Raw genomic sequence first — 25,197 nt, forward strand, 5'->3', positions numbered from 1 at the left:
AGTGTCAGATTTTATTTTTGGGGGGCTCCAAAATCACTGCAGATGGTGACTGCAGCCATGAAATTAAAAGATGCTTACTCCTTGGAAAGAAAGTTATGACCAACCTAGATAGCATATTGAAAAGCAGAGACATTACTTTGCCTACAAAGGTTCATCTAGTCAAGGCTATGGTTTTTCCTGTGGTCATGTATGGATGTGAGAGTTGGACTGGGAAGAAGGCTGAGTGCCGAAGAATTGATGCTTTTGAACTGTGGTGTTGGAGAAGACTCTTGAGAGTCCCTTGGACTGCAAGGAGATCCAACCAGTCCATTCTAAAGGAGATTAGCCCTGGGATTTCTTTGGAAGGAATGATGCTAAAGCTGAAACTCCAGTACTTTGGCCACCTCATGCTAAGAGTTGACTCATTGGAAAAGACCCTGATGCTGGGAGGGATTGGGGGCAGGAGGAGAAGGCGACGACAGAGGATGAGATGGCTGGATGGCATCACCGACTCAATGGACGTGAGTTTGAGTGAACTCCGGGAGTTGGTGATGGACAGGGAGGCCTGGCATGCTGCAATTCATGGGGTCGCAAAGAGTTGGACACGACTGAGTGACTGAACTGAACTGAACTGAAGAGAGGATGGTGTAGCAGGTGAAACAAAATGCACTGGAATTGTATAAGGTTTGCTATTAGTATCACCTGACTAGATGCTAAGAAAGAGGGGAGATGAAGCCACAGAAGTGGACTGAGGACAGTTCATGAGGGGTCACCCACACCATGTTAGGCATTGGAATTTTGTGCCTAAATAGAAAGGGGCATTGAAAGATTCTTGAAAAGTGTAATCAAGTGGCCACATACAGGAAACCCTAGGATAACAAGTTGAGCTGATAGTGAAGTTGGGGGTAGAGGCTGCCTTGTTCCTTTGTCCTAAGAAACCATTCATATCCTGGAAGCAGGTAGCACCATCCCTTTTGACAGATGTTGCTATTAGGGAATCAGGTTACCTGTCTTTTATCCCATTGCCACTGGATCATGACATCAGAGATGCTAATAGCCACAGTGAATGGCTCGTAGAGGTGGCCAGTTCCATCCATGAAATTTATTCCAGCTAAGAACAAAATGATTCAATGCATCCCACTTCCTCTTAAATACACAAATACATGAATCTAAAACTAGCCCCCTAACTTACAAATCAAACAGAAAAGCCAGGACAGAAATGTCATCTCAGCACACCGGATAAGCCCCTTATTCCCTGATGTTCCAAAGGAACAGTGCCTATACTAGATTTTTATTTCTGAGATGATACATGGAAATTTTTCCTTAGTCTAGAAAGGAACTGTCTGTGTGAGTAAGGCTGAGACTCAGCTATTCTTCACCTGTCTCATTGTCTGTCATTTTAGATTTGATATAAATTAGTTGTGTAGTTCTTGGGGATAAATCAGAGTTTGAATCCCACTGTGGACTAGTAGCTCAGTCCTACAGAAATAAACAATCATGGGCATCCCAAGCTGTTTTGCCTTTTGGTGCTCCTAGTTGTAGGCAAGAGAAGCTCTTAGCATGACAGAAGAGAATTGAGTGTTGTCCATGGAGAACAATGCTTAGGACAAGCTTAGAAATGAGCTGGGTGGGTTTAGAACCAGCTGTCCTGAGTGCTAGATCAAGGATTTTCCCCTTTCTCATTTATCTTCCTCTCAAAGAGCTGATCCCCTCCTCTTACAAATAGCTAATTCCAAAGGAACATCCATCCATATAGTTATATTCTATTGACAAGTTTTTATTGAGACCTGCAGAGACAAAGTGCTTTAAAAGGGCTAGGTTCTACAGACAGCAATGTGACATACTCAGATTTATGTGCAAAGAAAAGCATATTATAGTTCTCTAGCTTATAAGACTTCACTTGATCTGATGGCTTCATCCAGCTCTTACAAATACCTATTTTAAGTGTTGAAGTGTGGAAAACTCTGTTTAGCAATTGGCTTCTGGTTCTACACACAAAGGGCTTTCTCAGATCAGGTGACCCTTACAATATGCCCTGATAAGTTCGGGCTGAGTAAGATTTTCTGTCACATCTGGTTACTGAAAGACATGACATCCTCACACCACAGGCTTCCTCCTGTTGACAGAGGAGCTGAAGGCACAAATAAATAATTAGGCTCCTCTTCTGTTTGAGCGGCATCTGTTCAAAGGAGCTGTCAAGCCTTCCATTTCTCTAGTGAAATCATATTTACTTTATTCATCTAAATAATGTGGCTTATTTGCCTTCAGTATGAAATTGTCTTGGTCTGTTTCTTGTTGATTGATTTTTATGAGATAGCCTGTCATTTGCTGTGCATCCCTATGCCAGTCTGCTAAGAGTGGAATGACTTCTTATTGAATAGTTCCAATTATTATCTCCTTTTATAGTTTTAGAATCACTGGATTTATTCAAAGTGCCCAAGTCCTCATCTCCATGCTATTCACTGCCCAAACATGCCCCTCAAACAAATAAAAGGAAAAGAATGATCAAGAGAAATAAAAATAATAAATAAAAATTGAAAAAAAGAAAGATACATACTCTATATTCCTGGAGAAGGAAATGGCAACCCACTCCAGTATTCTTGCCTGGAGAATCCCATGGACGGAGGAGCCTGGGGGCTACAGTCCACCGGGTCGCAAAGAATCGGACACAACTGAGCGACTTTACTCACTCACTCACTCACTCTATATTCCATTTCCAACACGCTGCTTTGTTTGGGTAATTATAGCAATTGAAATCCACTGAAATGAGCGTCTTTCCTGGTGGCTCAGATGGTAAAGAATCTGCCTGCAATGTGGGAGACCCAAGTTTGATCCCTGAATCAGGAAGATCCCTTGGAGAAGGAAATGACAACCCACTCTAGTATTTTTGCCTGGAGAATTCCGTGGACAGAGGTGCCTGGCGGACTACAGTCCATGGAGTCACAAAGAGCCAGATAGGACTGAACAACTAACACTTTCTTTCTTAAATGGATTATATTATTTTTAAGACTATTTTTAAGATTATTTCTTTTAATTGGAGGATAATTACTTTATGATATTGTGATTTTTTTTGCCATACATCAATATGATTTGGCGATAGGAACATGTGTCCCCTCCATCATGAACCCCCTCTCATCTCCTTCCCCACCCTATCCCTCCAGGTAGTCACAGAGCACCAGCTTTGTGTGCCCTGCTTCACACATCAAACTCGCACTGGTTATCCATTTTACATACAGTAATGTATATGCTTCATTACATACAGTAATGTATATCCATTTTACATACAGAAATGTATATACATCAAACTCACACTGGTTATCCATTTTACATAAGTAATGTATATGCTTCAATTTGAGCTATTCTCTCAAATCATCCCGCCCTCTACTTCTGTCACTGAGCCCAAAAGTCTATTTTTAAGACTATTTTTTAAAAGCAACTTTAAGGCACTTCCCTGGCAGTCCAGTGGTTAAGACTCTGCACTTCCAATGAAGGAAGTACAGGCTCAGTCCCTGCTTGGGGAGCTAAGATCCTACACGCCACATGGCCAAAAAATCAAAACAAAAAACAGAAGCAATATTGTAACAAAATCAACAAAGACTTTTAAAAAGGTCCACATCAAAAAATCTTTAAAACAAAAGTATACTGCTCTTTTTTAAAAAAAGCAATTTGAAGTGTACAACAAAACTGAGAGAAAGGTACAGATAGTTCTCATATATGCCTGCCCCTACACACATAAGCTGTCTACTTTTATCAACATTTTTCCTCATTACTCACCAGAATGGCACCTTTTTTTACCAAGGATGAACCTATATTGCCACGTCATAATGCCAGAAATTCATAGTTTACCTTAGGGTTCACTCTTGGTGCAAATTCTGTAGGTTTGGACCTGAGTATAGTGACATATCTATCATCATAATATCATACAAAATATTTGGACTTCCCCCATATTCTCTGTGCTCTACCTGTTCTTCTCAGCCCCCACCACCTCTGGCAGACACTGAACTTTTTTTATTCTCTGCAGAGTTTTGCCTTTTCAAGAATTTCAGATAGTTGGAATCATACAGTATGCAGACTTTTCAAACTGGGTTCCTTTGCTTTAGTAATATGTCTTTTCGTGATTTGATAGGTCATTTCTTTTTAGCAGTGCATAATAGTCCATTTAGAGAAGGCAATGGCACCCCACTCCAGTACTCTTGCCTGGAAAATCCCATGGATGGAGGAGCCTAGTAGGCTGCAGTCCATGGGGTCGATAAGAGTTGGACACGACTGAGCGACTTCACTTTCACTTTTCACTTTCATGCATTGGAGAAGGAAATGGCAACCCACTCCAGTGTTCTTGCCTGGAGAATCCCAGGGACAGGGGAGCCTGGTGGGCTGCCGTCTATGGGGTCGCACAGAGTCGGACACGACTGAAGTGGCTTAGCAGCAGCAGCAGCAATAGTCTGTTATCTAGATATACCACAGTTTATTTATCCATTTACCTACTGAAGGACATCTCGAAAGCTTCCAAATATTGACAGTTATGAATAAAGCTGCTCTAGACATCTGTGCGCAGGTTTTTGTCTGAACATGAGTTTTCTACTCATTTGGGTAAATACCAAGAAGTGCAGTTGCTGGATTATATGGAAATAGTATGTTTAGCTTCTTAAGGTGCCAGACCATCTTTCAGAGTGGCTATGCCGTTTTGCATCCTCACCAACAATGGATAAGACACCCTGTTGCTCCACCTTCTCACCAGCCTTTGATGCAGTCCGTGTTCTAGATTTGGGTCATTCTAATAGATGTGTAGTGATATGCCACTGTGGTTTTCATTGGCAATTCCTTATGACATATGATGTGGAGTATCTCTTCATCTGCCTGTTTGCCACTTGTGTGTCTTCATTGCCAAGGGATCTGTTATGGTCCTTGATCCATTTACTTTTTAACAATTAAAAGAATATATATACACTTAAATTTATTTGGCTGCATGGGGTCCTAGCTGAAGCTGCAAGATCTTTGATCTTTCGTTGTAGCATGCATTATCCCTCTTGCTCTCTCTCTTTTTTTGTTTTTGCAGGAAAAATAATACTAGTTTTTGGTTTTGTTTTTAACAACAGGGAATCCTGCTTAATGCACTCTGGTAAGCTGAATGGGAAGGGAGTCCAAAAGGGAGGGAATATATGGATATGTATGGTTGATTCATTTTGCTATACAGTATAAGCTCTTTGTACACAACATTGTAAAGCAACTATACTCCAAAAAAATTAATTTAAAAATTTACACGTGTGAACTCTTTTAGTTGTGGCATGCAAACTCTCAGTTGCACCATGTGGGATCTAGTTTCTTGACCAGGGATTGAACCCAGGCCCCCTGCATTGAGGAGCGTGGAGTCTTAGTCACTGGATCACCAGGGAAGTCCCCTTGGACCACTTTTAAATCAAGTTCTTTATTTTCTGATTGTTGAATTTTAAAAGCTCTTCGTGTATGTTGGATAGCAATCTTTTATGTATCCTTTGCAAATATTTTCTCCCAGTCTGTCACGTGCTCTAAATTCTCTTGATATATGAAGTCAGTACCTGAGAGGCCACTCAGTAAGCTTAAATTTTTGATCCAGGAAACTGAGCTAAATAATCGGTTTCTGTTTGGAGCTACTAAGATTTCAGAGAAGGAAGTAGCAACCCACTCCAGTAATCCTGCCTGGGAAATCCCAGGGACAGAGCAGCCTGGTGGGCTACAGTCCCTGGGGTTGCAAAGGGTCAGACACGACTTAGCAAAACAACAGCAATAAGACTTTCTGTGGTTTGTAACACACATTATCATGATACATGACTGAAACCCCTGTGCCTGAGAGGCTTTCTCTAAGATCAGAGAAGCTTAATGAGGACTCCAGGGTCTCCTCAGCCATCAGAGCCACAGACTACCTCCCTGGGTTTGCTGCTGTCTCCATGCTTAGCCACTCATCATGCTCTCTGAGCTTCTTTGTTAATCACCCAAGAGCCTGACAAGAGCTACAATTTATGTTGGTCCTGGGGAAGTGGAAGACAGAGAAGGAGTCTCATGCAGGAGAGGTGGTGGTCTTTACTGATATCCCTCCATACCCACTTTCTGCCCATCTCTTTTCCCAAAACAAGACAGAAAGAGGTGAGAGTATTCAGATGGCTGAGGTGTGTGACCCTAGGTCCAGACTTGAAGGAGGAGGAACCTTGATTGGGGGATAAGATACAGGTTAGCACAGATGAGCCATGAGAACCTATTAAACAAGAGATTATTCAGGCTGAAGCATGGGTATAACATAGGCAGGAATACACTTTGGTACCGACCCTGCCCCAGCCCCTGCCCCTTGTCCCCCATCCCCATAAATTCTCCTCTCTTCCTTTCTGGACCTCTGACCCTCCATCCCATCAGCAAATTTCAGTGAGGCCTTTAGCTGACCATGGCTTAGGGTGTCATCCTTCCCAGAGATAATTGGATTTTCACTCAAGTGTTTGATATGAAAAAAGAATTAAATTTAGGATGGAGTTGAGAGGGAAACTTTGGTGGCAAGGAGAGGCCTTTTAATGCTAAATCATATCAACTGAGCTTGCCTCTCTCCAAAATGTTCTCGGGGTACCCCTTCCTCTCTCTTTCTCTTTTTTTCCTTACCTTCTAATTGTGGCTGTAAAGCTGCAATCTCCCTATTTCTGTCCATCTCTGTTTCTATAATATTATATGTTTTTGTCAATTGAACATTGTAATTTTCCTGTGTGTTTCTTCATTGGCCTGTAAGTGCCAGTAGGGCAGAGTCTGGGACCATGTCCCTGCCCCCGCCCCCCCAGTTCCCTTTCTCCCTCCTCCTTACTGCAAAGTGAAATCCCCCACCCCTAAGAGAGTGCATGCAATCCAGGGAAATTAACCATGGTCTCAGGAAATGTCAGTAAAATGAAGAACTAGGCCCCCTTGTGAAATGCAGAATTCCTCACCCCCCCACCCCATGGAACTGTTATCAGATGGGCCAGTTTTCAATCCTTGATGTTTTATTTCCCAGATTTTACTCCTTGAACCCCGTACAGGAGCTCCCCTTGCCAATAGAATTATAAAATTCTTTATATGTGGAACGAAGTCCAATATTCCACCAAGCTTGACTCTCAAATAAACATGACTAAGCATCATGAAAATCAGCATAAGGGAAAAACCTGCCAAAGGAAAAGTGATGGGTCAGGACCAGAGACCTCCCACCACCACCATGTTTGGGAGTTCCAGACCCATTTGAGAGCCTGTGAGAAGCAGTGGTCATTCCTAAAACAGCAAATGCACAGAAGCACAAAATTTGAGGTGGAGACTGTTTTCGCAGACCAGCGTCCCAGTGGGTGCCTAAGGGGAAGGGACCCTGGTCTAAAGGGAGACAGGTGTGGGCTCCAGGAGGATTTAGCATGCCTTTTTATCTGTTCACAATCAGGAGCCAGTTCTTGCTGTTGAGGAAAGTGAGCGTGTGGGTTCAAAGAGGAGCTTTAGCTCAGAGCCATGGTTATCCATGGGAAAAGGAGGCAAGAGAGACAGAAGAGAGGCAATGAGAAGCGTTGCTGGGATCCATAACATTCCGTGGCATAATGAGAATTTCTAAAAACTGCAAGTCTGAGTTAGCAGCGTTATTATACTGTCACCCAGCCTGAACCTTCAAGCTGACAATTTGCTGTGAATTCTTCGTTCACTTCTGTTTTCTCCTTCCTTCTGGAACCATGCATAGTTTGCCTTAAGAGACAAAGGTGATGGTGTAAAAGAAGAATAGAAGGGTATGTGTGTGTGTATGTGTGTTTAAATGAAGATAACATTGGTCCGGAAGATCCCTGGATGAGGGCATGCAACCCGCTCCAGTATTCTTGCCTGGAGAATCCCCCTGGAAAGAGGAGCCTGCTGGGCTACAGTCCATGGGGTTGCAGAGTCAAAAACAACTGATGCGACTAAGCATGCAAACAAGAGTTGAGATATATGAGAAGTTTCTTACTGGGAAACAAGTGAAGCTTTGAGGACTTAAGATTGCTTTTAATATATCATTCCTATTTGGAAGATCAGCATCTACTTAAGAAATGGAGGAATGTACTGAGGTCTCTATGGACAGCAGGTACCTTGCACTACTGAAATGGGCATGGCATCTGTCTTTCCCTGCCTGACGTAGGCTCAAACTTGCTCATAATCTCCTCAGTCACTTCTCAGAGGCTCGGAGGCCTGTGGATTTGGAGTCTACACTCCAAAGACAAGAGGCAAAAAGGGCTCAGAAAAATAGCCAATGCCTGCAGGTTAATCTTCTGTTTAATCTGTGATCAGTCAATTTACCTCTATATTGCCCAAGTTTCCAATATCAGCTCTATGAGACCAAGTATTAGTAACTCCAGGTCTTCTCTATGAGACCAAGTATTAGTAACTCCATGTCTTCTATAACCACGATAGTGCTTCTAGTCAAAGAATCTGGGGTCATGGGTCCCCAGGAGGTCACTCACCAGCTTGGCTGTGCTTGAGTCACACTCCTCTTTGTCAGGAAGTCCAGCCTTCAATCTCATGAATTCATAGCACTTGTTACCAAGGGGATGGGACGTACATAGCAAGAGATTGCAGTGAAAGCTGTGTGGTGTGGAGGGTCTGGAGGAACAGTCCAGAGACCGAGGATTTCCTTTAAAAGCTCCCCCCCTCAACTAGGAAGTCCTGCTCCTCCGTAAGCCACAGTGTCTTTTTCTATAAAATGAGGCAGTTAGACCAAGCCAGGGTGCCACTCAACTGCCCTCGGTTATAATCATGTGGAAGGACTTCAGGATGTGATAATGGGAAGTGGTGGGACCTCCAGCTTGAACTTTTTAAACATATGATCCTCTTAAGGCCATCCAAATGTAATTTTAGAAAAATATTTTTACATTGTAAACACTTTCAATTTGGGGATCATTTTAGACTTAAAAATTTTGCAAAAAATTGCACACAGGTACACCCATGTTCACAGCAGCATGATTCACAATAGCCAAGAGGCGGAAGGTGTCCATCAGCTGGTGAATGGATGGACACAACATGGTACATACAAGCAATGGAATATTATTCAGCCAGAAAAAGGGGACGGGAATTCGGGCAATGCTTCACACAGATGAACCTTGAAGCTATTCAGCTGAGTGAAATAAGTCAGTCACAAAAGGATAAATATTGTATGAGTCCACTTACATGAGATACCTAGAGTACTGAAATTCTTAGAGACAGAGAGTAGAATGGTGGCATCCAGGACCTTGGGGAGAAGATATGAGGGGTTACTTAATGAACATAGAGTTAAATGTGCAGGATGGAAAGAGCTCTGGGTATCAATAGTAGTGAGGGTTACACAACAGTGGAGAGATACTTAGTGTCGCTAAACTGTGCACTGAATACTTTAAAATGAAAAGTTTTATATTATGTATATTTTACCACAATAAAAACTACTCTTTTTTAAATAGCAGAAAGTTCCCATATACCCCTTATCCAGCTTTTCCAAAGTCAACGTGGACAAAACCATAGGACAATTATCAAAGCCAGGAAAAACATTGCTACAACACTGATAATTAATCTACAGGTTTGGTTCACATTATTCCAGTTGTTCCACTAATGTTCTTATTTCTGATTTAGGACCCAATCCAAGATAGGAATTGATTTTTTTCCCTGTATCGTTAGTCTCCTCCAGTTTTGAACATTTCTACTGTCCTGATTTGACTTTCATGAACTTGAAGGTTTGGAAGGGTAGTAGCCAGCTAAGGGCTTCCTCTGACTGAACACAGATTACCTTTTTTGGCAAGAAAATCATATAAGTGTTGTCTCCTTCTCAGCGTATCGTATCAGGAGGCACGTGATTTTGATGTGTTTCATCTGTGGTGAGATTAACTTGGATAGCTTGGTTGAGGGGGTCTCTGCCAGATTTCTCCACCATAAAGGTATTATTTCTCTTTGTTTATCATTAGATGTGACCCACTATTTTAGCATCCTTTGGTGACACTGGCCAACCACAATTATTTGTGTTTTTTTTAGTGGAGTGTAATTGCTTTACAATGTTATGTTAGTTTCTGCTGTACAACAACATGAATCAGCTATAAGTATGCACATATCCCCTCCCTCTTGAGCCTTCTTTCCCCCACTCCACCATCCCACACCTCTAGGTCATCACAGAGCAACCGAGCCGAGCTCCCTGTGCTATACAGCAGCTTCCCACTAACCACTGTTTTACAATGGTAGTGTATATATGTGTCAGTGCTACTCTCTCAATTCCTCCCACCCTCCTCTACCACTGACCGTGCATGTCCACAAGTCCATGCCCCATGTCTGCGTCTACAATCATAATTACTCATGGTGCTTCCAAATGGTGATATTCAGTTTCCTTTCATGACTTCTACTTTTGTTAATTGGAATTCTACTGTAAGAAAGAGTTTTCCAGTTGCCTCTATTCAAATTTAATTTAAAAAAAATCAGTAAAACAGAGCCAGAACAATGTCTGTCCAAAGCTCAATGGTGCTTGATAACCCCAAATTTCCTTTCTTGTTAAAAATTCACAGATTCTTCATGCCTTCCAGAATAGGAAATAAAATTCCCAAGTTTTTACCACCTGATTGTGGTCACAGGCACAAGTCTTTAGAGAGCAAAAGATGAGCACACCTACATTTTTTTTCCCCTTCTCCATCTTCCCTCTTCCTTTCTGATAAATCTTAACATTTCCCTGAGTGCATCAGCAGGGTTAAGTAGAGAAAACATTCAAGAACCTTTGAGCCTGGAAAGATGCACATGAAATATTTATGTTTAATTTGCCCTGAAGAAGGTGGTTTTAATGAACAGAAACTAAATCACAAATGCTACAGTGTTCTAAAAAATTTTCATTCGCACACCCCTAGCCAAAGTTGCTATGCCCTTGAAGTTCATCCAGTATCTGCTTCCTTGGCCTCAGATCCCCTCCTCCAGTGCCAGGAACATCCCTTGAAGGCCCTTATCTGGGCTGCTCCAGGCTGGTGTCACCAACTGACAGACAGAGCCAATACTATTGTAGAGTTTCAAATACGCACAGTCCTAAAAATGGAAGGAATATAAAACTTTTCTTTTCAGCTACCCATTTGTTCCTGTATTCCATTGCTGAGTAACAAACCAACCCCAAACTTATTAGTATAAAGCAACAACTATTTTTTAAACTTTTTATTTAATAATGGACTATAGCCAATGATTACCACACAACTGCACTCATCTCACATGCTAGTAAAGTAATGCTCAAAATTCTCCAAGCCAGGCTTCAACAATACATGAACCATGAAATTCCAGAGGTTCAAGCTGGTTTTAGAAAAGGCAGAGGAACCAGAGATCAAATTGCCAACACCTGCTGGATCATCGAAAAAGCAAGAGAGTTCCAGAGAAACATCTATGTCTGCTTTATTGACTATGCCAAAGCCTTTGACTGTGTGGATCACAATAAACTCTGGAAAATTCTTCAAGAGATGGGAATACCAGACCACCTGACCTACCTCTTGAGAAATCTATATGCAGGTCAGGAAGCAACAGTTAGAACTGGACATGGAACAACAGACTGGTTCCAAATAGGAAGAGGGGTCGTCAAAGCTATATATTGTCACCCTGCTTATTTAACTTATATGCAGTGTATATCAGGAGAAACGCTGGACTGGATGAAGCACAAGCTGGAATCAAGATTGCCGGGAGAAATATCAATAACCTCAGATATGCAGATGACACCACCCTTAATGCAGAAAGTGAAGAACTAAAGAGCCTCTTGATGAAAGTGAAAGAGGAGAGTGAAAGTTGGCTTAAAGCTCAACATTCAGAAAACAAAGATCATGGCATCTGGTCCCATCACTTCATGGCAAATAGATGGAGAAACAGTGGCAGACTTTATTTTTGGGGGCTCCAAAATCACTGCAGATGGTGATTGGAACCATGAAATTAAAAGACGCTTACTTCTTGGAAGAGAAGTTATGACCAACCTAGACAACATATTAAAAAGCAGAGACATGCCAACAAAGGTCCTTCCAGTAAAGGCTATAGTTTTTCCAGTAGTCATGAATGGATGTGAGAGTTGGAATATAAAGAAAGCTGAGCGCAGAAGAATTGATGCTTTTGAACTGTGGTGTTGGAGAAGACTCTTGAGAGTCCCTGGGACTGCGAGGAGATCCAACCAGTCCATCCTAAAGGAAATCAGTCCTGAATATTCATTGGAAGGACTGATGTTCAAGCTGAAACTCCAACACTTTGGCCACCTGATGCGAAGAGCTGACTCATTTGAAAAGACCCTGATGCTGGGAAAGATTGAGGGCAGGAGGAGAAGGAGACAACAGAGGATGAGATGGTTGGATGGCATCACTGACTCAATGGACATGAGTTTGAGTAAACTCTGGGATTTGGTGATGGACAGGGAGACCTGGCGTGCTGCAGTCCATGGGGTCGCAAAGAGTCAGACACGACTGAGTGACTGAACTGAACTGAACTGATAGCCAATGAACAATGTTGTGGTAGTTTCAGGTGGACAACAAAGGGACTCAGCCATACATTTACATGTATCCATTCTCCCTCAAACTTCCCTCCCACCCAGGCTGTCACATAACATTGAGCAGAGCTCCCTGTGTTATACAATAGTAGGTCCTTGTTGGTTATCCATTTTAAATATGGCACTGTGTACATGTCCATCCCAAACTCCCTCTCTTTTCCTCCCATCCTTCCCCTCTGGGAACTTGAGTTTGTTCTCCAAGTCTGTGAATCTATTAATAAAACAACAACTACTTTATTATGTTCACGGACTTGGGATCAAAGATTTATACAGGCACAATGGGGGGACCTGGGGATGGTCCACATGGGATCCATTTTAATGGCTAATGGCCTGCAGTTTCCTTTTCTTGTGATTGCTAAGAGAAGAGACTAGAGAAGTTGGTGTGGGGATGGACATAAAGGGAAGTCCCTATGGATGAGAAGAGAAGATGAAAAGATAGACGAAAACTACAATAGTGGAAGAAAGAATGGGTTTGGGGGAGAAGGGAGGTGAACATATTACATCAGAGAAGTGGGGAGATGGGGAAGAGAACAGTGACAGAGAACCAGAGGGTCACATGTGGAGTCCCATCCCAGGAGTCCCAGCATGCACCCCGGCTCTGACATCCCTGTCCAGGGGCACCCCCAGAAGCTAACCTTGCCTGTGTCTGTCTGACTTTTTGCAGCTCCCCTTTGCTGAAGGCCTGTACCATTTTTATCACAATGGCCTGGCCAAGGCCAAGAGAAGACGCAGCCTACAGCATCAGCAGCAGCTGGAGAGAGACCCCAGGGTGAGTCTTCCTAGAAATCTGCCTTCTAACGTCTGCGGCCACAGATGAGCCTGTGGAGGGAGTGTGCAAGGGTGGGGCTGGGGGCAGGACTGTGGAGTAAAGGCACTCAGTGGTGTGTTGCAATCACCCACATGGACCCTTTACAGAGTGGTCCTGGGGACTCTGCTCCTCTGTCTTATACATAATACTTTTACCCTCAAGAGGCCAAGGGAAGGGAGTAAACAGGGATACCACCCCTTTTCTGGCCTTTCCTCTTGCATTGTTATGTGAGGATTTCAGGTTGCCAGGGGATGTGTTTTGGCCTCTGATGGATGGGAAGACACCAGCAGTTTAATGAGTCGTTTTATGGGAGGTTTCTCCTGGTGAATCCACATGCCCTGAGGAGACTGCCATGCCCCATGTGGTGAATGGGAACATGAGAGGGCCAGCAAGCCATCAGCTTGCAGGAGACAGCTGGCTTCTCCTGTCCACACATGACTGAGTCCACGGCCTCCTCTGCCCATCTGCCCATCATGGCACTTTCTGGTCTATGTCACCCAGGCCCCCTGTCTTCCTGATGCTTAGGACTCCCACTCTGAACTCCAATCTTTACCTTCTCTTGGACTCTAGGTCTCAATTTCTACTCCCTTCCCCTCCCTGGAAATTTAAATCCATTTACTTACAACCAAACTCATCACCCTGTCCAAAAGCATCCTTCTCCAGTGTTCCCACTTCTTGTTTTCTCAGAATAGAAACTTTGGGCATCGTTGAACCCTCCCCCTCTAACCCCTTCTGCTTTCCCCACTCATTCAACTGGGAGGTTCTGATTTCTTATAGACAGTTCACCAAGAGGGAAAGTCATCATCCAGGCAGCCTGCTATCTGTACACTGAAGGCTTCATGCCCTCTTGCCCAGGACATGGGGGACACAGATGTAAAGAGGACAGATGTTTGAATTAGACATTTACATATGAGACTCCTTTTGAGCTGGTGGAATCTAGAATCATTCTGGTGGGGCTTTTCATGGAAACATGTGACTGTGCTGAATGTGGACTTTAATTAGGAATACAGATGAAGCAGATTCCCCCAGCCGATCACCAGCTGACATGCCACAGGCAATTTTCCTGGAACTCCTCAACCCAGGGGATCCCACATTCCCTAGAACGGAAACACTGCTTTGAGAATCCACTTTATCTTTGCTTTTGCAGTAGGTTTAAAGATGTCTGTACTGTCATCCTAGGCCAAGCATTCTTAAAGGGTCTGTTGTAGAAGCTGGCACCCTTACTTAAGAGAGAAACTCTTTTCTGTCATCACATCCTTGACCTTGACTGTACTAGTTCAGTGTCTGGGGATGTCCTTGAGAAGCCCATGGGCAGGGAATCCTGCCTGTCTCACCTGTGTACCCAGAGAATGTACCAGTGGACCATGACCACCCTGGTACATGTGACACTGGTTTTCCTTATGCTTCATGCCTGCCCCATGGTCTTACCCTTTATGGTCAATTATTTACTTTTATTTATATAATTCTTAAAAGTCCCTTATGTGTCTCTCCTCTTCCATGATTAAAGACAGTGCCCCGAGATCATTCAGAGAGAAACAATAAAAGAAACTGGGAAAGAAGAAAAATGATGCCTAAGAGGTTTGGATGGGGAAAGAGAACCAAGAAATAGTGAAACTAAGAAGCCATCGTTTGGTTCAGAGAGACACCTTGAGCCCATTAGATTAAGATTGTTTTATTCTTGCACTTACTTGAAACGGTCTTTGAAATGTTGATTCTTGAAGTGTACAGAGATGTTTCTGAAAGAGAAGACAATATGATGGGATGGGGAATAAAGAAGGAAATCCTGCATTGGTGATTCCAGTCACTTGTCTTTCATCTCAAAGTAGTATCTATTTTATCCAAACGGAGCATCCATTCTCTCTCCATTGCCCATTATAAGGGTCCTGGTAGCCACTTTCCTCTGCCTGCTGGGGGTATCCATCTGCCCTATCCACAGAGAACAAGAGAAGATAACAGTGAAATTGAAGATCATAAATCTCCTGTATCTTTTATCTGCCTTCTCATACAGGTTAGGTGTCAGGGCTGCTGTCATTAATACAATCATTTTAGGAAAAGAAATAAAGCATAAAATCTCATAACTGTTTGCAAAATGAAAAAAAAAAAAAACCCTGCTAGTAATGATTGCCTTGTTCCCAAATGTGAGATTAAGGCCTGAGTCTTTTCTGCATGACATGCTTGGGGTCATCTAGTTTTGGCATCAGCTGATGCCAAACATGAGGATGACTGCTCTTAAACAAAAAAACGTTGACCATGCAGAGTACAAAAGCCGTATCATAAGGCTGCTGTGAGGCCTGTGGACTTATAGACTTCAACAAAAGACAAATACATTGAGTTAGGATACCTCAGTTTGGGGGTTCCCAAGCACATTCAAACAAGGTGCAGAAAGAGAAGAAACTGGAAGAATAGGAGAGGGGAAGGACTGGGTAGATGAAAAGGATGTTTCTGTCTCTTGCACAGATGTTGCAAGTTACTTTTCATGAATCAAGATCTTAAGAGCAAGTTGTTTTAGCAACTATATTCCAATTAAAAAATAAGTAAATAATAATAATAAAGAATAACAGAGCCACAATATGGAGAAAGCTTGGGTCCCTAAATTACCACATGGAGGGGAAACAAGGCACTGGCCTGAGTTCCTTACCAGGACTGTTTTAGAAACAAGAATAAATATTCTATGGTTGGAATCATAAAATATTAATAAATAAATGAAATAAAATTTTATAGTTATTTGAACACTAGAACAAAATATCTATTTCATCGCTTTTCTACACCAAAAATGAGTCTCACCAAGAAAAAAGGCTTGATTATTTAAAATACTTGGTGATATTTCAGTGAAAAAGGGCACAGGTAAAATAAAAGGGCTTAATGAAAGGGAAAAGAAGACCAAGTTATTTCATCCTTCTCTGAAACATGTTATCTCATAGACCAATCGACTTGAATCATGTTTACTGCCCCAGCTTGCTTCTTATCCCGTCTCTGCAATATTTCCTGGCCACCCTCACTTGCTATTCTCAGGCTTGTTAAGGCAAATACAGAGTCCGAGGAGCCATGTACATATTCCCAGGATGGTTTTAGCTTCTACAGGCTCTCAGGGCTCAATCTACCTAAGTAGATTTTTAGCGAAAGAAACCACCAAGCTCTCCTATCAACCCAAGAAATAAAGAAGACAAAGATAGAGGACCAAACTTCTGATCAGAAATTTCAAGGATGTTTGTCCTTCATTTCACTACTAAATTTTTTGTTAAAGGAAAAGAAGAAAAAGACTAGAAAGGGATAACATGGGCTTTTGCCCACACCAACACAGTGCTACTTTCAGTATGCTTACCTTTGTTCATCAATATGGAGGGAAGTAGCTAAGACAAATATTCGGATGCAGGACTGTTTTAAAGGTGCTCCCTTGTCTTTCCGCTTCTTTCTGCTAAGAGGATTAGCATAATGCTGTGTAACATCATTTAGATGCTAAAAAGCAAAAATTGCGTCTTTATTTCTAGGTATCTTTCTATAGTACCATTCTGAGTACACAGTAGATGCTTGATAAATGACTGTCAGATGAATAGATGGATGGTTAATATTTTTTCTTCAGGGTTTTAATCCATGAAATAATATTGTTCTTCTCATCTTATGTTTTCATTATTATTCTAAAGTGGAAACAGAAATATTGCTGTCTTTCCCGGGCCTCCTTTAAATACATTCTTAATTGTGGATGAAAGAAACCACTTCATTTCATCATTTTCAAGTATTGTCACTGAGAATCCCATGAACAGCCAGCTTTTAATTTCCAAAGTCACTCTGTGTTCCTGCTCATATTCAAAGTCACAGTGCAACCACTGAAGCAAGAACAATGTGTTTGGAAAGTACGAATAGCTAAAATAATTTGAAAATGTAATAAATAAACCCAAAGCTAGAATGAAATAAGAAAATTGAAAATTCCTTCTCAGCATCAAGGTCAAGAACAATTAATCCACGTTCAAAGCCTCTGTGACATTAGTCAAACTTCAGCTAAGAGCACCATCAACAAATCTTAAAGTCAAACTAAACTGTGGTCCACAGTTTACATATCAAACCCCATACATTCAACAAGTGCTTGAAAAGCCGCTGGGAAATACATTTATTTAAAACATTTGTTTCACAGTCCTTCACATCTGCTCATCTGACATAGCATTGAAATGAAATATGTTCAAAAATTTAAATACTCAGTTACTCAATGAGAAACTCCCACTAGTCATATGGAAGCCAGATAATTTACCAAAAAAAAATAATAATAATAACCTGAATGTCATTTGTTGAGAAAGTTATATTTGATTTAAGAATTTCAAGCATTTATTTCCTTTTCTCAGCAATGATACTAGACCATCCAATTATCTCTTGGGGTTCTCTTTAAACCTGTTTCAAGTCAGAAACTCCTATCAGTCCACTGAAACCTTTTCTTATTTCCCCTGGTCTCAAAGAATATTACATGTTTCCTCTGCATTCTTTACATTGGAGCTGCTTCTTCCTAGCTTGTTCCACATCCAAGAGTTTTGACAAGTCTTATAACCACAGGTGTCAGCACATGACCCCATAGTGAGTCAGTTTTGTTCTTTAAGGATCTATTCGGAGCATATGTGTGAGTTTTTAGGGCACTCCAAAAACCTACAAAAGTTAGTTTCACTGGATAGTACTTCAAAAATCTCACAGACCATGCAACCTGAAAAAAAAAGAGAACTTTGTCTATTCTTTAAAACTAACTGGACATGTCTGGTGTGATCTGTTTGTAAAAATCTGAATAATGAGTGAATCAGGCTTTCTTTGTTTGTGGGACTTCATAATACCATAATTGATAATGCTTTTTTAATAGAGTCATTATGGTAACTGAAACTCAGGTGGTTGACAGAAGCTGGAAATGGCTTGCAAGTGCCATTTGGGTCCTTCAGCAATTCAAACAAGCAGAGAAATTCATCTACCCTCTTCCTCCACGAGTTACATGAAATTTTGTCATAATCACTAAGCTCTTAGCTTCCAAGCATTTTCAAACACCTGGCATCACTCACAGTAATTTGTAATGATAATGACAACCCACCAGTATGTTTCATGTCTTTCCTTTAATTAATATAACTATTTGATCACAGCCATCCCTCAGTTTCCATAAGGAACTGGTCCCTGGACCCCCGCAGATACCAAATTCCAGATGCTCAAACCCTTTATGTAAGCAGCATCGAGAAGCTGGCCATCCATATCCGTGGGTTCTGCAAGGGCGGATAGAGAAGACTGACAGTACGTAGATTAAAAGTTGGAGAAGAGAAGAATAAAACACAATTATCTTCTGGAAAATTTACTTTCAAATTGAAAATGTCGTGGAGAAAAATGCCTTCCCTCACTTTTCATTTTGGTTTTGACGAAGCCTTCCCCCAGTGGGTATGTTCTGTCCTTATGTCACAGGGACACCTGAGAACATCCCAGCCCACGGGGCTGGTGAAAACAAAAAATCCATCTTGTTAGTGCCTTTTAAAAAGAATTTTTAACAATAGGTTGATTTATTTGGTTGGTTGATTTTTATACCCTAGAAAAATTGTTTCCATTTTGTACATTTCTTTTTTTAATAGGTTGTTTTTTATCTTCATCAGTTCAGTTCATTTCAGTTGCTCAGTTATCTCGGACTCTTTGTGACCCGATGAACTGCAGCACGCCAGGCCTCCCTGTCCATCACCAACTCCCGAAGTTCACTCAGACTCACGTCCATTGAGTCTGTGATGCCATCCAGCCATCTCATCCTCTGTCATCCCCTTCTTCTCCTGTCCCCAATTCCTCCCAGCATCCGAGTCTTTTCCAATGAGTCAACTCTTCACATGAGGTGGCCAAAGTATTGGAGTTTCAGCTTTAGCATCATTCCTTCCAAAGAAATCCCAGGACTGATCTCCTTTAGAATGGACTGGTCGGATCTCCTTGCAGTCCAAGGGACTCTCAAGAGTCTTCTCCAACATCACAGTTCAAAAGCATCAATTCTTCAGCACTCAGCTTTCTTCACAGTCCAACTCTCACATCCTTACATGACCACAGGAAAACCATAGCCTTGACTAGACGGACATTTGTTGGCTAAGTAATGTCTCTGCTTTTTAATACATTATCTAGGTTGGTTATAACTTTTCTTCCAAGGAGTAAGTGTCTTTTAATTTCATGGCTGAAATCACCATCTGCAGTGATTTTGGAGCCAAAAAAAATAAAGTCTGACACTGTTTCCACTGTTTCCCCATCTATTTCCCATGAAGTGATGGGACAAGATGCCATGATCTTTGTTTTCTGAATGTTGAGCTTTAAGCCAACTTTTTCACTCTCCTCTTTCACTTTCATCAAGAGACTTTTTAGTTCCTCTTCACTTTCTGCTGTAAGGGTGGTATCATCAGCATATCTGAGGTAATTATATTTCTCCCGGCAATCTTGATTCCAGCTTGTGTTTCTTCCAGCCCAGCGTTTCTCATGATGTACTCTGCATATAGGTTAAATAAGCAGGGTGACAAAATACAGCCTTGACATACTCCTTTTCCTATTTGGAACCAGTCTGTTGTTCCATGTCCAGTTCTAACTGTTGCTTCCTGACCTGCATATAGGTTTCTCAAGAGACAGGTCAGGTGGTCTGGTATTCCCATCTCTTGAAGAATTTTCCACAGTTTATTGTGATCCACACAGTCAAAGGCTTTGGCATAGTCAATAAAGCAGAAATAGATGTTTTTGTGGAACTCTCTTGCTTTTTCCATGATCCAGTGGATGTTGGCAATTTGATCTCTGGTTCCTCTGCCTTTTCTAAAACCAGCTTGAACATCTGGAAGTTCATGGTTCACATATTGCTGAAGCCTGGCTTGGAGAATTTTGAGTATTACTTGACTAGCATGTGAGATGAGTGCAATTGTGTGGTAGTTTGAGCATTCTTTGGCATTGCCTTTCTTTGGGATTAGAATGAAAACTGACCTTTTCCAGTCCTGTGGCAACTGCTGAGTTTTCCAAATTTGCTGGCATATTGACTGCAGCACTTCCACAGCATCATCTTCCAGGATTTGAAATAGCTCAGCTGGATTTCCATCACCTCCACTAGCTTTGTTCTTAGTGATGCTTTCTAAGGCCCACTTGACTTCACATTCCAGGATGTCTGGCTCTAGGTGAGTGATCACACCATCGTGATTATCTGGGTCACGAAGATCTTTTTTGTACAGTTCTTCTGTGTATTCTTGCCACGTCTTCTTAATATCTTCTGCTTCTGTTAGGTCCATACCATTTCTGTCCTTTATCGAGCCCATCTTTGCATGAAATGTTTCCTTGGTATCTCTAATTTTCTTGAAGAGATCTCTAGTCTTTCCCATTTATCTTCATACTTGACTCTAAATTGGTGAGATTTGTGGTGCTGAGATCCTGCTCTAAGAAATGGATAGGAATTCCTTGGTTTCTCTTCTGAATGTCTTCTTGAGGGAAAGAATTAAAGCTGATAGATTTAATCATTTTACTTATTTAGAAACACAGACACAGTGAGTTTATTATAAATAGTACAGCAAGTACAATAGTATTTTGAATTGCTTTCATGCTTTTATTCCAGAGGGCCTTCATGGCTGCTTCTCTTCATCTTCTCATTACCTTGGAACATGAGTTGGACCAACAGTTGTTATTCCTTCTTGAAATAAAGGTAACAAACAGGTGGGTGTGCGCTTGAGTCACACACGAGTTTGAAAGCCAAAAACTGACTCAGGTCCCCAATATTGGCCCCATCTTTTCCACCCTGGATTTAGGTCTCTTGGTCAGCAAGGGAGCAACCTATTTGGAATTGAGATTCTTACAAGGAAAGGACCATCCAGGATGCATGATTATAAGAGCTCTGGGGTCCACGGATATGATTGTGTCCGACTCTTTGCCACCCTATGGACTCTAGCTCGCCAGGCTCCTCTGTTTCTGGTGATTCTCCAGGCAAGAATACTGGAGTGGGTTGCCATGTCTTCTCCAGGGGATATTCCCAACCCAGGGATAAAACCCAAGTCTCCTGCATGGCAGGCAGATTCTTCACCATCTGAGCCACCAGAGAAGCCCAGGAATACTGGAGTGGTAGCCTATTCCTCCTCCAGGAATCAAACCGGGGTTTCCTGTATTACAGGTGAATTCTTTACCAGCTGAGCTACCAGGGAAGCCCATGGTCCATTGATAAAGTCATGCAAGTAGAGAGTTAGCCAGTGGTGAGGTTTGAAATTCCTTTAACTCTTGAGGCCTCGGAGACACAGATTAGCTGGAATTCCCAAGAGACACTCCTGAGCAGGATAACAGGATTCATGGGTGCCTCTGGCATGTCTACTGCAAACAGAATAGTAAACTGGGGACATGGGGAATTGAAACAAAGTGAAGATGATGCCAGAGGAAGATAGAGAAGGTGAGACGAGGCCCAGAAAACACATTTTTTAATTATTGGTGAAAATTGGATGAGACCCAGCCCCAAACCCACCCCTCAAGGATTGTCTCAATAACACTTGAACCATGTGACCCCTTCAGTGACCTGGACCTTTCTTGCTCTGTTATCGGCTCAATTTTCTATCATGAAAAAAGGAACCACATTGACCACTTTGAAGAGGCAAATCACTTCTCAAGGAGTGCACAGAAAAACTTCGCATCGTTTCTCCCTTTTTCCTCGGGTTTTTCCTCCCTGCTTCTATGCACGTTTCCTCTCCTCGAGAACCCTGAAGTAGCAAACACACACTTTTAGAATGTGGGTCTCAGGGTTCGAAAGCAAAGCTCCTTTACAAAAAATGAACCAAAAATGCAAGGGAACCACTACAGCAACATCTAGTAGGAAGGCATTTGGGCTTATACCTCTCCACACCCAACCAGCCAGCCAGCGACCTTGTGGACGTAAGTGGGGAGAAAGCACTATACACGGTCTTTACACAGTCCTTCAAGATCCTGCTCATGACACTTCTGTAGGACTCAGATGGCTGAGGAAGAAGAGCCCAGAGGGGAGTCTCTCCAGGGCCTCCTCTCAGTTTAATTTCATAACGGTTGTTAAGATTGGTTCGTGTCTGTTGAAGGCTGCTGTCTTAGTTTGGGTTCCTGCAAAAAGCAAACCCTGGGACAAGGACCTGGAAGAGGGTCACTTATTTGGGAGGTTGATCCTCAGATGCACAAGAGGAAGAGTAAATTGATGGAGGGAAGTGACAAAAGTAAGCAGAGGCTGAGATTTACAGCAGGTCTGCATTTAGACAGCTGAGCCTCGGTTTCACGGGCACGCTTCAGAGCTGTCCCACCAGAAAGACAGTTGCCCTTTCTGGTGTCTCTTGTTTCCGAGCTGTCTGTTTCTGAGCTGATCTGAATGTTAAACCCCTGGTACATCCTGTGCATGAGCCTCAGAATGCGGGAGAGAGTCCCCAAGCAGAGGTAGAAATGGAGATGCTTCATGGAAGAAGCTGTCGGCAGTGGCTGATGATCTCTCGCTACAAATCCTGCTGTCCAACCCATGCTAAGGATTAGCAGGCACCATCTCATTAATCCTCAGAGATCTCCTGTGCATTAAGTGGCATTGGATACTGAGTCTACAGGCGAGGAAACAGGGGCTTAGGGAGGCTCATGACGTACTGACCATCCCGTGGTTTGTGAGGGGTCCCCACGCTGCATGGTGCTGCTGTGTCACTGACTTAGATTTCATAATTTCCCTGGTCCTCTGCACAAAGAGAATTGTAGAACAGGAAGATTCCATAGGAAACATTGATTCAACACTCTGCCTTCCAGCTTTAAAATATCATTGAGATAAAATAAACCTAAGAGGGTGACTTCTCTGGGGTCACACAGTCATGATTGATGGGGAAGAAATAATAAAACTGATGACGCCTCTCAATACCAGAGATGATTTAGATAGCAAGCTAAATGAGGATTGATACTGCTTATGAACTTGTGATTCTTTAAGAACTCGTTCTCACTCACGAGTAATTGGATTCCCTCAATCAAAAGTAGTGTAATGGGAAACTATGAAGATATATCATCAGCTTATGTGATTTATGTGAATTCAACGCCTGAGTTATAAATGGAAATGTGAAAAAGGAAGGGAAATAACAACAAAGTGGGCACTTCTGCTCAGGAGTCTGCTTAACCCATGTGTGCCCTCCAGGGGCCAGAATAAGCAGAGTCATCTGAGGATGCAGCCCACATCCTTCCCTCCCAGGTCATAGTGGGAGCGATTCACCTTTCTGGGTGAGAGCCTTTAGCATTTATAGATAATACTTCTTACGTCAGAAAGAGAAAAACAAATGTCGTATATTAATACATATATATGGAATCTAGAAAAATGATACTGATGAACCTATTTGCAGGACAGGAATAGAGCCTCAGACATAGAGAACAGACTTATGGACACAGCAGGGGCAGGAGAGGGTGGGACAAATTGAGATAGTAACATGGAAACATGTACGTTACCATATGTAAAAGAGATAGCTAATGGAAAGTTGCCACATAACACAGGAAGCTCAATGTGATGCTCTGCAACAACCTAGGAGGTGGAAAGGGATAGGAGATGGGATGCAGGTTCAAGAGGGAGGGAAACACATGTATATCTATGGCTGGTTCCTGTTGTTGTATGGCAGAAACCAACACAACATTGTAAAGCAATTATCCTCAGTTAAAAATAAATTAAAAGATAATGATAAAGATAATACTTCTGACGCAAAATATTTCCTAAGTACAAGCTAGCTTGTTCATCTGCTGTGTGAACAATGAGACAGGATTGGGTTCCTTGTGGAAGGAAATTCCACACATTTGTGATGCATTGAGACGCAGTATATTGATTTTTAACTTTCCTAAGAAATGTCCGAAGTTCATTTTGACCATGCATAGTTTACATGTTACCTACTTCAGAGCTCTGTCCCTACAGCGGGATTTCTCTACAAAAGAGTAAACAAAGATCGGGCTTTAGCTTGCATTCTGTGGAAACAGACTCTGAGGCGGGGAGTTGAGTGTATAAAAGATGTTTCTGAGAACGGGGTTGCAGTGTCTTCTCCCGTGACTCCTTCATTCTCAGATCAACAACACACATCTGATCCTTCTTGTCTTCACATCCCTCTGCTTCTCTTCTGCTTCAGGCTTCTGGGACTCCATTGGACCCACCCAGATAACCTAACATAATCCCCCTCTCTACATCTTAGCAGATTAGTCACCTTAATTCCATCCCCAAAGTCCCTTTTACCATGTGATATATCACATAGTCATGAGAGTGACACCAGGGTCTGGAGACCATGGGGACCAACATTCTGCCCTAAGCCTTGCCTTTCTGGCAATGTTGGCATGCCTCTAGGGTTGGCAACTTTCTCTAGGCAGCCCAGCTTCCCTCACTGCCCTCCTCCCAGGACTGCATGAGCTCAGAGGGAAAAGTAAATCTGTAGACACGCAACTTTGACCACACTTGGAGCCCAAAGGTTGAGCCTGAGAAACCCACATGGAGCAGATACTGATTTAGCTTCCCAACTAGTGACCAGATTAATTTTCTAGACCCCTCGTTAAGAGATAGGCTCAGCAAGTATAAACCTTCATGGGGTGCACATTTTTGAGAGTGATGAGAGCATCTGGAGAAGGAACAATGTGTTGGGGGAGGAAGCAAAAGAGAACCACCTTTAGTGATGTTCTAACCCAAGGGAAACTGAATCTGCCCTAATCTGCTGGCTTCACGATTCAGCAGGGAGCACTTTCTGTGTCTCTTCTGGGCGCTGCAGATGTACCTGGCTTCCTGCCGCAAAGAGCTGCTGAGAGAGCTATAATTAACTCTTTGTGGGGAACAGGGGAGCTGTGTTTACTATGGATTCAGAAAGGCACAGGGAAAGTTGCTAAGGAGTAAGTCAGGCTTTTTCTAGATGTTGTGAGCTTATTTTAAATGATCACTTATGCTGACACTGCCTCACGGCCAAAAGAGAAAGAAGAACACTGGAAGACACCA

The 25,197-nt window shown here is 42.3% G+C and overlaps 1 protein-coding gene across 1 annotated transcript in view; it reads left to right on the forward strand.

Annotated features, from left to right (window-relative positions):
• The window catches only part of PCSK2 (proprotein convertase subtilisin/kexin type 2), a 239,685-nt gene that overhangs the window by 15,996 nt on the left and 198,492 nt on the right, over positions 1-25,197 (forward strand). Inside the window, exon 2 of the mRNA XM_061436282.1 lies at positions 13,137-13,241. Within this exon, the coding sequence (XP_061292266.1) occupies positions 13,137-13,241 (105 nt within the window). The remainder of the gene's footprint in view (positions 1-13,136; positions 13,242-25,197) is intronic.

The sequence above is a fragment of the Bos javanicus genome, chromosome 13 (genome assembly GCF_032452875.1).
Source record: "Bos javanicus breed banteng chromosome 13, ARS-OSU_banteng_1.0, whole genome shotgun sequence".
NCBI classification, from domain to species: domain Eukaryota; kingdom Metazoa; phylum Chordata; class Mammalia; order Artiodactyla; family Bovidae; genus Bos; species Bos javanicus.